The sequence below is a fragment of the Eleginops maclovinus genome, chromosome 4 (genome assembly GCF_036324505.1).
Source record: "Eleginops maclovinus isolate JMC-PN-2008 ecotype Puerto Natales chromosome 4, JC_Emac_rtc_rv5, whole genome shotgun sequence".
Lineage (NCBI taxonomy): Eukaryota > Metazoa > Chordata > Actinopteri > Perciformes > Eleginopidae > Eleginops > Eleginops maclovinus.
Genome location: NC_086352.1, coordinates 29,044,440 through 29,058,780, shown reverse-complemented (window position 1 = coordinate 29,058,780; position 14,341 = coordinate 29,044,440). Strand labels below are relative to the sequence as shown.

The 14,341-nt window shown below is 40.3% G+C and overlaps 2 protein-coding genes across 2 annotated transcripts; both read left to right on the top strand.

The window, feature by feature from the left end:
• Positions 1-758: 758 nt before the first annotated feature.
• Positions 759-4,689, top strand: sh2d7 (SH2 domain containing 7). The gene is made up of 6 exons (XM_063881497.1): positions 759-921; positions 1,810-1,899; positions 1,990-2,155; positions 2,987-3,196; positions 3,819-4,541; positions 4,624-4,689. Exons 1-6 carry the CDS (start codon positions 770-772, stop codon positions 4,663-4,665), a joined length of 1,383 nt encoding a protein of 460 aa, XP_063737567.1. The 5' UTR covers positions 759-769; the 3' UTR covers positions 4,666-4,689.
• Positions 4,690-5,411: 722 nt separating this feature from the next.
• Positions 5,412-13,430, top strand: rab11a (RAB11a, member RAS oncogene family). Its single transcript, XM_063881498.1, has 5 exons — positions 5,412-5,608; positions 7,556-7,751; positions 8,482-8,675; positions 9,329-9,409; positions 10,813-13,430. The coding sequence occupies exons 1-5, from the start codon at positions 5,569-5,571 to the stop codon at positions 10,947-10,949; spliced, it is 648 nt and encodes a 215-aa protein (XP_063737568.1). The 5' UTR covers positions 5,412-5,568; the 3' UTR covers positions 10,950-13,430.
• The last annotated feature ends 911 nt before the right edge of the window (positions 13,431-14,341 follow it).

Genomic DNA, 14,341 nt, shown 5'->3' with positions numbered 1-14,341 from the left:
TTCGTATTCAAAGAACATGAATCCTATTGATTTAGTAAATCTCTTCGCGGCACTTGATCTAGTGCCGCGATGAGATTGAAATTTGCCTTGTGAGCAAAATGTATTTATAAATATATTGAATTTAATTCTATAACATTTATATTTCCTGGCCCTCAGGATGAATGTAATAACTTTGGTCCACAGCACATGACTTTTCATGTAGACCCATCAGTTCAACATTTTACCAATTCTCTGGTTGATGGACACATTACCTGCATAATGAATGTGGTACCAGCTTTTTGAATGGTTGCACATCTTAATCTACATTTGAATAGTTTATCTTGTTAGGATGTTGTGAGAGAGATAAAACGGTGCGATCAGATTTTTTCATCTCATGTCATACAAGTACGCACACAAAGAGACATTTATGTTTCAAGCTCTATCATCTGCGCCTACATTTTCTAAAGTCTAGTAGAGAAATTACTTTATTATGTTTATATGAATTAACAAACAAGACTAAATATGTATACGTGATCAACCTGTAAAGTTCAATCTTAGACAGGGAACACAAGTAGTAAAATGAAACTGGTAGTCCAATGAGCAATGAACTAGAGGAGTCATTGGTAGATAAATTAAAGACAATGCCACCATTCAGATCACAGTGATGCTATCAGAAATAGTCAAATGAGATACATCCTATCCTCTTCCTTTAGAGAGTGAAACGTCACATGAGCAAAGATTACCGTGGTTTTCCACCACTGCTCCGTCAGCTCCTGGCAAACCTGTTAGGATGGCAAAGATGTCGGGTGTTGACCTGCACATGGAGACATCCGAGGGAGGCCTGAAGGAGCTGGTACTGAAGTGGTTCACTGAGACTCAGGCGCCGCTCATCGTCAACAATGGAAACTTCCCTGACTGGTTTCAAGGCTTCGTTGCACGAAAGTAAGAAAAGAGTCCTAAGATATGATGTGGTGAGGGAGTCAAGAGAAGTTTGAGTTCTATACTTATGAATTATTTGCAATACAGAATAAGCTACACTTGTTTCTGTAGGTTCTACTCTGACTTTATTTGAAACATTTAGTTTACCAATGTTTTTTTTTATCTTAAAGTTGCGGTAATGTAGTATGAAGTCTTGCAGTGGTGGAATGTAACTTTATTTGTTCAAGTTCTGTACTTAAGTAAAAAGTATGTGCACTTTAATCCAAAATTTGTAGTTCATGGAATGGAATACTTATCCAAAGGTTTTGTACTAACTCTACTAGACAGCTTTGGTTAGTTACTGAAGCCAAATAGCAAATAAATTTACCTCCAGCTCAACAAGCTGCAACAGTAAAGTGCCATTTACACATAATTGAATCCATTTTGTGTATAAAGTTACACTATATTTTGCCTGAACAAAACAGATCAAATCTAAATGATTTAATTAACGTATAACCTTTGATGAACTTTGATGTTACCTTGTCAGTTTCAAAGTAAGATTAACCTTATTCACATGAGCCAAAAGCTACCAGTATAGCTTTACATCAGGGCATTCTATTTCTTAGTTATAAAAGTTACATACAGTAGTTCTGATTCAAGGCAAGGAGACAATGATAATATACTTGATTCCAGATATTAAGGCTGTGTATGCTGAAAATTAATGTTCTGATGAAAAAGATTACTCTAGAAGTAATAAGAATGTTTCATACTCTCCAGCTTGTATCTTTCATTGATTCAATTTCATGCACGTCACTCAGAGAAAACAAAGGTTTCATCGCACGGCAAGGATATTTTTAAATCTAATTTGCCTACATTTCTGTTTAATTTGTCCTGCTTTGGCGTCTGCCTCAGGGACACAGAAGATCTGCTGAGAGATAAGGCTCAGGGCTGTTTTCTCATTCGCCTCAGTGATAAAGCCATCGGCTACATCCTGTCCTACAAGTGAGGCAAATCCAGTCTGTTCAACATTGTTCTGTTGCTTCTTTACCAGCTTTCTGTTTCATCTAACCAGTTGTGCTTTTTCTTCCAAAGGGGACACGATAGGTGCCGCCATTTTGTCATCACCGAGAATCAAGACGGACAATTTGTCATAGCAGGAGACTGTCAGACATACAACAGCCTCACAGAGCTCATAGAACATTTCAAAGTCAGCCCCATCCAGCCCTTTGGAGAATATCTGACTACCAGCTTTAACGAGGTGAAGAATGAACAACTTGATGTGCTAATTAGTTCCTTTCTTCCTCCCATTGAAAATGTAGTAAAACATTTCCAAAATATTACAAGGATTGGCAGCAAAGGTTTATGGTTCCCAGAAGATGTACCTAAGGATCTTCTAACTTTTCCTCTAGATCATAAGGTTAACATCTTAGGTTTCGATAAATACCTAAAAAACTATTGGATGGGGCTGTCGTATAGAGATGGCGGCCATATATTGGGGTTTGATCCCCATGCGGTGGACCCAGGTTCGAATCCGGCCTGAGTCCCTTTGCTGCGCGTTATCCCCTCTGTCTCCCCATTTCTCAACTGCACTATATTAAAGGCACTGGTTGCCCAAACAAAACCCCCCAAAAAACTGTTGGATGGATTGAAAAAAAATGTAGATTGTATGTTGCAGACAGGACACCATTGAATCAGTTAGGTGACTGTACATCTTGGACTACGCCGAAATGGTTTTTAGTGCTAATAATGAAGCGTAAGCATTCTAGCATGCTAAAATGATCGAACACGGCAAACAGTATGACATTAGACTAGCAAGAGTTTGCGTTTTTAACCTGTTGGCATGAAATAATTGAAAAAGCATCAATCTTTTGTAATCTCGATGATTTACTGCTGTACTACACTCTTTTTCGGACACACCCACCTTCCTGCATTCATACAGCCAGGTGTCGCAATTCACACTAACTTCTGAAAAAGGCCATCAAATTTGAAAGGCCATAGTTGCTACGCCACTGGTTTACTTTGACTTGGAAATTACTTGACTTGTAAATGACTTGTCTCAAATAATTGATAACTTGGTTGTTATTCTCAGGTTAGCACAGGTGAGCTGTACGATGTGGTAAATTACACCAAAGGGAAATCTGGGGTGAGTGTTCAAGCCCTTCGGACTCTTTGGGACCAGAAACAAAGGATCCAGCAGCAAAATGACCCTCGTGCAAATCATCCACCTGCAATGCCACTGAAACCCAAAAACAGAAAACTGACAGGAGTGGTTTCCGTAGACACAGTCACCCTCTCACAGGTATGATGAAAATGTAATTAAAAGGTTTTATTCGTAAGTATCTTGGGCACCCAAGTGGTTACAGTGCATACCAAAATCACAGTGTCAAAGGTTTGATTCAAGTCCAACATTCAGAATTTCACTTAAGGGATAACTTGGGCCTCTTGAAGTTGGTTTATCTGAGGTACTTATCAACAGTCAGTATACAACCTACAATAGATGCAATCGGCACACCCCTAGTTGGAGCAAGACACCCCTAAAGACCCAAACCCAAAACATATTCAATGCCAAAAGTACCTACTATGGCCAATAACCAGTTAATTTTTATTTACACATATTATATTTTTCAATCCTTTTTATAACACAATGGTCTATATGCTCTTCTCTATGCAACATTTGGTGGAAACTACAATGCCCCATCTTAAAATAATGAAAACAGTTATTTAAATGCGTTTTTAAAGATTTAAGTCTTCAGTGGTATCCAATTGGCAAAAAAGCTATGGTAGGGAAGAACTTTAGCTTACCTTGTTAGTTTTGATTAACTTCCTGCTGAGGAAGATCATGCAAGATTGCTACTAAGCGACCATGAGGACAGATTGTTTTGTCAACTATATTGTCATTGTAGTACCGTTATGTCTTTCAGGGTGTTCCTCCACTACCAAAGAGAGGTATTCCTCTTGGCTTCTCCCTGAGTGGATCTTTTCCGGAAACAGCATCACATCCAAGTGAAACTTCCGCTGAAGCAAACCGATCAGCGAGACTCAGAGGAAAAACCAACCAAGTCTCTGACAGAGACTCATTCAGCACCTCCAACACGAGTTATCCAGGTGATCTAAGTCCTCCAGGGATCACATACTCTGAGTTGACACAAGTGGGGAGCAGAAGCATATCTTTACCAAGACTAAACAGCAGCAACTTAGAGGAGGAGGAGGAGGAGGAGGAGGAGGAGGAGAAGGAGGAAAAAGAAAGGGAAGAGGAGAAGGAGGAGAAGAAGGAGGAGTACTCGAATCGGCTCAGCATGCTTTCCTTAGCAACATCAAAATCCTACTCCCCTACTCCTCTGAAGAAGGTCACCTGTCACACCTACTCCCTCCACAAACCCAGAGACAGTCCAAGGCCAAGCAGGTCAGAGCAGCAGGGTGGTGATCTGGAGATGTTCAAGTCCAACCCGATGTACCACACCTTGGAGGGGCCTGGAGGGGCTTCAGCTCTGAAGGGAGACAACATGTATGCCGAGGTTCCCAATAAGCTGCCTGATGACACCTATGAGCAGATCCCAGGGGAGGCCGCCTTCGCAGGAGGCGACATGTACGAGTCTCTGGAAGAGCTGAAGACCAACCAGTCTAAATCCACCTGGGGGAAAAATGTAAGTCTGAAGGAGAAATGAGGTGTGGATGTTATTTGGAGCAGAAATATCTAAATGTACGTCTTTTTTCTTTTATTTGCAGAATATTATTTGGAAGAGATTTTTTCCGGATAACAAGAAATAAAATGGATTCAGCGTGTGGAATTAACTGTTTGATAATTTGTTGTTTTTATTAAGTAAGAAAATCTAGAGAAGTGGATGCCTGCAATGGTTTATTGTGTTCTTTTACTTTAAAATGTTTTGTATCTTATGATTTTTTAATGAAATGGAATAAACGATAATCTCTATCTAATCTCTCAGTATGGATCCATAAAAATTAAATTAAAAAAAACCATCAAACAACAAGAGCGTTTAGAACTGGCCCGCAAAACAGAATGACATCAATGCAAAACAATAATTATTTTCATCACAGGTCTAGCAGCCAGTATGTTTGACAGGAGCAGGTCCGTCACACCCAAACATTTGAATTCAACCCCCGAGGCGATACAGAAAGATCGTGACAACTGCTGCTGCAGATATAATACAAATGATATGAAATGAAAATCCTCACAGAGGTGTTCCTGGTCAATAATTCGGGTGTATTTTGACTTGAATGAACGATCCTATCATTAAACAAATTGTTATGATGTGTATTAAGGGGAACAGCGCTGATTGAACCTACTGAAGATTTTTAACAGGTGTTGGGAATTATAACAGCCCATTGGTCAATTCATATGAGTATTTTGAGTATTTTCACGGCATGCTATAGTACTTTCAACTAAGTAAAGGATCTGAAAACAGTCTCCACCTCTGTTACATGCTCAAAACGGTAAAAAAAAAAAAAGTGTTATGTAGTTCCATTTACCGACCACTAGGTTTCGGAGTTTTCTCTCTGTGGTGCTGATACTCAGCCAGAGAAGAAGAAGGACTTACGGAAGTAGGGCTTCCAAACAGATTCCCGTTGGAAGAAGAGTAAAATACAGTAGATCATCGCCTTACTTTAATTAAAGCAAATTAAATCTTGGACTTACCATTTCCCAATAAGACGATGGGCACTAGAGATGATGAATATGATTATTTGTTCAAAGGTAAAACCAAAGCCTTTTTTTCTCCTTATTGTCTTGTTAGCTGACAGTGTAAAACGGGCCAGCTGATTAACTGTCAGGCTATGCTAACTTAGCCGCAGTCAACCTTTGTGCTCCGAGTGCTTTTCTCCCAGCTTTAGGAAAAATGTCAGCACGTTTTATCAATGTACAGGACTTGAAACGACCCTTCTGTGAACAGTGGAGGTTATATGAACAGTCAGTTCGTCACCTTACGTTAGTTATCGTTAGACGACAGGGCGTCTTTGGACGTCGGCTAACGTTAGCAGTTAGCTGATGTTAGCTTGTTATCAGTGGGCGCGGACCAGCTTCACGTCGGACACACCTAACGTTAACCGTTATTGCATTATAGTGTAATCATCCATTGTTTGACTTTATTCCTATATTATACGTGTGCTTACCTTGTTATTAAAACATTACAGTGAATTTCATTGTTATTTTATGTTTTTATTGAGAAGCACTTTGTATCGCTGATTTTTAAATACACTTTATGTTACTATGTTATAGTATCTAACTAGTCAAGCTAACAGAATAATTAAGGAAACTAAAATATAAATGTACGTTTAATCTTTAGTTTACGTTGAATCCTGCAGCTAACGTTAACTAGCTCCAGTTAATGTGTTTATTTATTAACTGCACTGCAGCTCCGGCTTGGCAAACAATGAGGTCAGTGTAAACAAACTGAGATCCTCCTAAAGTTCAACTATGGTGCAAAGTAACGCAGTACATTTACTCAGGTAAAGTTCTTAATTAAAGATTTTAATAAAAAGGTACTTCTTATTTTAGTTAGGGATTTTTATGCTACTTTATACTCGTACATCACATAGGGAAATATAGTTATTTTTAGTCTATAAATGATTTTCCACTACTTTTTAGAGTTCCGATTAAATAAACAAAACATAAATATAGCAATACATTTGTATTTTAATGGAATAATAATGTGCTTAATATTTTAGGCTTGTGTTAGATCTTTTTCGTTGGTTTTCTATGACTGTTTAAAGTGTCCCCCACCACCACCTACTCTGCTGGGTTATTAAATCTACAAAAAATCATAATTTATTTGTTTTTTACTTTAATAATCTGAATGTTTAAACAACACTTGGTGGAGTGGAGTGAAGTTTCAAACATTTCCTTCTGATATGTTGTGGAGTAGAATGCATAATGGAAATACTCAAGTACAATGAACTCAAAAAGTACAGTACTCACAAATGTTTTACTTTCCACCACAGATCATTCTGACACTGGTTGTGCATTATATGTGTACTTTAGCGTCACATACTTGGTCCGTATGTTGTGTATATACTGCTTTATAGACCAACATACATTAAGTATATCTATACCGCTTTAAATGACTTTATCCTAATATAAAATACAACAGGCCTGTACAGATGGATGAACCTTGTTTAAAAGTAAATCAATTAAAGATGACTTCATACCCTAACACATACAGGCTCCAAGGGTTCAACATATTCTGGCAGCAACAAGGCAATACACAAAACATGATGCACATAGTTATATAATAAAACAGTATGTGTTATAAAGTGAAACTGATGAAAAAATAATTGGGATTAAAGAGCACCAAGTATAAAAAGTTAAAGCATGCTTACATACTGCTTACAAATCCTTTTCTCATCAATAAATAATCTGACAATGGTTTCTAAATTATTTTAGGTTATCATTTAGTATTTAAAATGTCACAAAAAGTAATGTAACTTGCTTTTTCAATAAAACAGTCCAAAGCTATTCAGTTTAGTGTCTTGTAAAACAAAGGAAAGCAACAAATCCTCAAAGTTAGTATCATAAACCAGAGTGTTTGACATTTCTATTTCAAAGTAAGATGCATTCAGGTAGCCATTTACACAAGTACATTTTCTAATGTATATCATTCTTATGGGTTGTATTAAACCTTACTCCCTGTGCTCTGTGTCTCAGTGGTCCTCATTGGTGACTCGGGGGTGGGGAAGAGTAACTTGCTGTCCCGTTTCACCCGCAACGAGTTCAACCTGGAGAGTAAGAGCACCATCGGAGTGGAGTTTGCCACGCGCAGCATCCAGGTGGATGGCAAGACGGTGAAAGCTCAGATCTGGGATACAGCGGGGCAGGAGCGCTACAGGGCCATCACATCAGCGTGAGTACAGAGGAGAGCAACACGTTCAACTACCACGTCAGCCAGAGCAGACCTTAGTCCAATACGCACAACTGAAATAACTATTCAGATTGTACTTCAAAGGGCAACTCTTCTAACTGTTATTTATCATCAGATTAATTTCAAGAACCTCCTCCTGATCTACATTTTTTAAAGGATATTAGGGATGTAGAGATTTTTCTAAAGAACCAATAACATTTTGGATGTTCTTTTGTGCAGGCATTACTCCTGTTTAAAGCAAGTATTTCTACTTTTAGATGTAAGGTTATTTTAGGCTTGTGTGATAAACATTTCCAATAATGTATAGCAAAAACGAAGAAAGATGTAATAATTTGCCAAAATCGAAACATTGTTATATAAAGAAATATTCTTCTTCTGTATTTGTTAGTTTTTATTATTTTCAAATGAATTCCTGCTGAGCTTTTGATTGGCCATTGCAGGCCTGCTTTCCAATGCAAAACATGAGGTAGAGGTGACGTCAACACCCAAACAATGTCTGTGTTGGAGCTTTCAATCTCTCACTTCTTGCAATTCTATACTGAACACACCTCAGAAATATCAAGCTGTTTGCGAAATGTCATCCATCAGCTGAAACACAATCTCCCTCTGAGGTTTACAGCTGGAATAACTCCCCAGCCTGACATGGAAATGTTAAAGTGGAATCATAGTGCTCTCTTTTGATATCACCATGATTTGTCTCACTGGGCTGCAGGTACTACCGCGGGGCGGTGGGGGCTCTCCTGGTATACGACATTGCAAAGCATCTAACTTATGAAAACGTGGAGCGCTGGCTGAAGGAGCTGAGGGATCACGCTGACAGCAACATTGTCATCATGCTGGTGGGCAACAAGAGCGACCTGCGCCACCTCCGGGCTGTCCCTACCGACGAGGCGCGGGCTTTTGCTGGTGAGACTTTTGCTGTGTTTATACAAATACAAGTGGCAGAGAAACTCCCTCTGGAGTGACCTTTGATTGTATCCATTGCAGACCAATTACATGCATCAAACCCTGTATAAAAGACTATAGGAAAGGGAAAACCCCCAAGAGCATAAAAGGGCCCCTGTCACACCAGTGACTTCACATAGACTTTAATATAAATACTTGCTACCCTCTCCCAAGCTCAAAGGAAAAAAAAGAATGTTATGTTATGAACGCCAGTAGGAAAAATGTTACCAAAGATGAATTATTTTCCATATGATAACTACGGGGTCAACAAAAATGAATTGCAGTATGTAGAATTGGGACTCGATTAGGGCTTTGACTCAGTACTTGTCTGGGACTTGAGTGGCTAGACTTGTGACTTTGTGACTTGCAAAACAATGACTTCCTCCCTCCTCTGCTGTGCATCTAAGAATCCTCAATTCCTAATGATTCTAATAAAAGCATTGCAGTGATAATGGGATTGATTCTACTGTAGTGGTGAAACACGGATAATAAATGGTGTTTTAACTGTTGTTGGTACAAGTTCCACCTATTTCTGTTTAAAGGGTCTCACTGCTCTGTTATCTGTGGAATGTTACGTGTTTGACATTTAACGCGTTGCTTGACTTCCCCCACAGAGAAGAACGGTTTGTCTTTCCTGGAGACATCGGCTCTGGACTCCACCAACGTTGAGACGGCCTTCCAGACCATTCTGACAGGTGTGTACTGCGTTAGTGTTCACCAGGCCTGCTTCAGTACCTTCATACAGCACAGTAACCCCCTCCTTAACTTTAACACATTGTAACAACAAGTCCAACAGACTTTACATTTGCTGAGGAAATGACACCGTGCCCTCTTTATGAGAGAGATTACAGAGAGGGAAGTCAGCTGTCGAGTGAACTTCTGCTACCGGGCAGAGATACTGGACTCACTTTTTATTACGTTATATGTGAACGGCTTGTCTTTTAGGAGTGGATTACCTTTTGTTATCACTGGTGAGATGACCGAGTGCAGAGATAGGACTCTCAGTTTCTGTCTGTGCTAATGGTCCCGCTGCACAATCTGCATGAAAGAAACAAAATCTCATCATGAGACCAAAACCAATAATGTCTCAGTACTTTTTACTTTCTACTGAAGATGTGTAAAAAGATTCACAAATGTGTCTTTTTATGTGATTTCTACAGAAAAACAGCCTTATGCTCACTAAACTGACGGTTAGTTTATCGGTATCAGTATTGCACTACAGCATTACCGCTGCAGGACAAAGCAAAAACTACAATGTTTGTACTCCATGCTGATTGGTGCATCGCAGTCCAATACAAAAAAACGTGCACACCACCCCCTATACTATGGATGTATAGATGCTAGCTAAGTAAATGAAAGCAATATGGCTTTGTATTATGAAATATACATGTTAAATATTTCTTATCCTCGGATAATATCCCGGCCCAAAGTATGTCATACATCGCTAAAAGGAAATAGTCTCTCAACAAAAGTCATTCCGCTCTGTCCTTTGTTAGCCAGTACAGCAGGTAGTTCAAAGCTGAATGTGACACCTCCGCTTGGTTTATTGTGTTGTTGATGAAGGCTTAGGCTTTGTACCGGGAGAGCAGGGCAACCATTGTAAATTCATTACTGGCACACAGCCCTCATACATCTTGGAAGTCTTGTGACTGCTAATTAACCGTGTGTTAGCTTGCACGTCTCCATTGTTTTGAGACATTGGTAAAGGGGTGTCATTCCCAGCTAGTCTATTCACATCTACTCTAACCTCCAACGGGTGAATGTTTGTTTCTAGCAATGCTACTCTATCGAATGAGTTCTCAGAGACAGGTAGCTGTGGAGGAGGGGAGCATCTTGCTGCATATTATCTCAAGCTATTTAGCTAGTTCAGCTTTAGGTAGGCCCTGAAAAGGTCATATATTAAAAAAATATGACTTCTGTAGATATATAGATAATGACTCGTCCCGTGAAGTTGATTGCAAGCAGGAAGCGGCTGTGAAACATTTAAATAATTCGGTAAGAGAAACCTTCTGCGCGTTATGTGGCACATTCTAAGCTGGACATGGTAAGAGGTTATCAGAATGTAACTCTCCCCCTCCCCCCCCCCCCCCCCCCTCAGAGATCTACCGTATCGTGTCCCAGAAGCAGATGTCGGAGCGCCAGGAGAGCGACATGTCCCCCAGCAACAACGTGGTCAATATCCAGGTGCAGCCCACCGAGAACAAACCAAAGATGCAGTGCTGTCAGAACATCTAGCCCAGCTCCGCGGATCAGCTGCTACCCCCTCCCCCCTCCTATACCCCCCTCCTCTTTCCACAGTCCTCGCCTCCCCTCCCTCCCCTGGCTCTCACCTCCCGAAGCCCCGCCCTCAGAAAATAGACTGCCTCAGTGTACTGTTGGTGTGGGAGGGACAAGCCACAGCTTCAGGGCTGTGACCCCCCCCTCTGCATCTAACCTGTACCTGCCCTAACCCCACCCCCCCCCCCCAGGTAAATATATCCCAGTATAAGAAGTCACCGCGTGGGGGAGACCCCCCCCAAGCAGAGCCCCCTGTCGTTAGGCTACTGCAGGACAGCAGGCAGCAGGCAGCAGGCATTTCATATCACTTTAGATTTCATTAGACGCGCTGACATGTCACACAGGTCTTAATCTATGAATGTGATTTCTGTTCCATACTTTGTGCTCATGTTGATTTCTTCACATTTTTTTATGATCTCTATCTTCTACTAGGTATATATGAATTTAAAGCACATCGAAGTTGCTCTGAAGTGTATTCCCGTATAAAAGCTTCTCCTCTTCTCATTTTATCCCCTCCCCCCCCCCTCCTCTTTAGTGCAATGTACTGTTTTGGAAACATGTGGCTGTATGGAGCGCAGAGTAGACTCTCTGCTCCGGTAGTGTCATACCATTTGATCTGATTGCTGTGAATACGATGCTCTTGAAACGTAAAGAGTTATTTTGCCGAGCTTCGGTTAGCGCAGTGGGAAGAGTCGGGCGGGAGCGGGCATGCAGCGCGTCTTCCTTGCGGTAGGGGTCGGGCAGCTTTGCATGTCTCTGCTGTGCTGCATGTTTACTCGGAGAAGGACTCAATCTGGACTCTTTGTAGAACACTATCATTGCCTTGAGGGTGTGTGTAATGTCGTGGTGAAAGCTCAACACAACTCGTGTATATTCAGATTTTTCATGTTGTACTTTAAGTCTCCGTGTGGCTTCACGCAGAGAATACTGAGAATGATACCCTGATCGAAGACATAGTAGTCCTTTTGTTGCTTAGGGGAACAGAATGCTTCATTCATGTTTTGACTACGACTATGCAGAAACTAGCACTTGGCTGTTTTGATCTTTTTTCTTAGTGCAAATGAAGGAATTAAAAAGCAGAGGAAGTATGAGATGTAATGTTCTTGTGATACTCAATGAGATTATAATCAAAAAATCTCCTGCAAATTATACTTAGCATGTCACCACAGAACTGTAGTTAGGACGCACCTAAGAAATAGGACATGTCTTTCACCCTGTAGGCTGCTTTCATGAACGTCACAACCTTGCACCGATCGTTAATACATGCTTTCTTGTCTAGGGTTAGATTTTTACTGCACAAGGAGAATCTGGACCTCTTGTCAGATAATATGAACCGCTGTTAGGACGGTGCCACTTATCAAAAACCAAAATATGGCCTGAGTCTCAAACATCTTTCCTTTAAATCCTCAAACTAACAAAAAAAGGCTTGATGACGAGGTGAGGAATCAAGGAAACACTTTAGGGATTCAGACACATCCTTGCCAACTTCTGGTCACAGTGCCTCCTTCACCTGTCCCGACACGCCTCTCATCACCTGCTAACAGCTCACCTTCATCATCCTCCTCCACCATGAACCCCGCTCCTGGTGTTGTCCCCGTCACATTAAGCCTACGTACACCGAGCTGCCTCTGACTTCAACACGATGCATGGCTTTCTGTTACGACTGCAACTCAGTGTCGTATCGCCTTACGTAGCTATCATTACTGTCCATGAAATCCACTGAGGGTTAGCTAATAGATGTGTCCAGATGCCTCACTAACAACCTACTTTGCTTAAAAATAACCTCCCGAGTGTGTGTTCTGTTGAGTTTCCAGGTAATAGCTGTGACCGTGTGTGGTGGTGTTAGCAGACATACTGTGTGTGTGTGTGTGTGTGTGTGTGTGTGTGTGTGTGTGTGTGTGTGTGTGTGTGTGTGTGTGTGTGTGTGTGTGTGTGTGTCTGTGTGTGTGTGTCTGTGTGTCAAGGGTGGATGGGTAGCTCCGGAGTGTGTGAGCCTGGCTGGCGGTGCCAATGGCGTTTCATAGAACAGATGGCGCCGCCAGCCGAAGCCCCCCCCACACTCACGGAGCTGAGGATAAAGTGATTCCTTTCTTCTGAAAATATGATTTCTGATTCATGTACCTCCATTGTTCTGTGTATTTTATTTTAAATTGTGTTTTTTGATTTCTTTTTTTTACTATATTGAACTCTATACTGACTGTAATTCCAGTGAAAACGTGTTAAGAGTGAAATGATGTCATTTCACTGAATTTGGAGGGTTAAATGTGAGGGGGGTCAAAATGAATGGTTTTATGTTTTTGTACAGATTGATAAATTGTACAATTGTGTCTATATCTTAAGTTATCAGTTCATCTTAATAAAGCGCACCAGTCTTAAACCTTTATATAATCTTGTATTTTACTTCACAGTTCTAACATGATTCAACTGTAAAACAATGAATCTCTGTCTCTGAGTGTGGTTACTCGCCCATGCATATTCGGAGAACCATCCATCTGCCCTAACCCTACATCACCGATTACTGCTGGGGAACAATGCAGGTTAACATGTGGGGGAATCTGGCTAGATGGTAAAACAACTACCTAAACATTTCACTAAGTTTAGAAGTCTGAAAGATAAGCCACGCCCATTTGCTTTAGCAGTTTTTATGCATTTTCTTTAAGCCTGTGTATTGCTACCCGCCCTACAAATGACATGAAATTGTTACCAAATCTTGATAAATGGATTGCATTAATATAGCACTTTTCCAGTCTCAAATGACCCCTAAAATCTATTTTACAAAAACAAGTCAGCATCCACCCTTTCACACAATAATACAGACCCTAACCCTAACCCTGATTTTTACTGAACTCCTTGTATTATTATAATTACATTTGGCCAACGTCTAAATACAATATCCCAGTGACCATGACAAATTTGTGCCATTTTGATCAAAAAGGGTGATGAAGGAACATCATCTATACAGGAAGTAATCTGTCCTCTTGTCTGTTCCAATATAGAATAGCAAATAGCTAAACTGTTCGCCAACTCTGCAGTATTCTAATTAATGGTAACTATTTACTTACTAATAACAGCGAGACACTGTATAATTAGTTCCCTTAAGTTATTTGATCAAGGTTTCAAGGTTTCAAGGTTTCAAGGTTTTATTTGTCATATGCACAGCAGATACAGCGTATATGTTGGCAATGAAAATCTTATGTCGCGTGCTCCTCCAACAACTCAACATGCATGGTGCAAAAGATAAATAAAATAGTGAAAAAGAGAGAAGAATATTTACAATGTTAACAATAAAGATTTGAGGATGTGAAATATATACATATGTGGAATACATTGAAAGTATTTAAATACTTTAC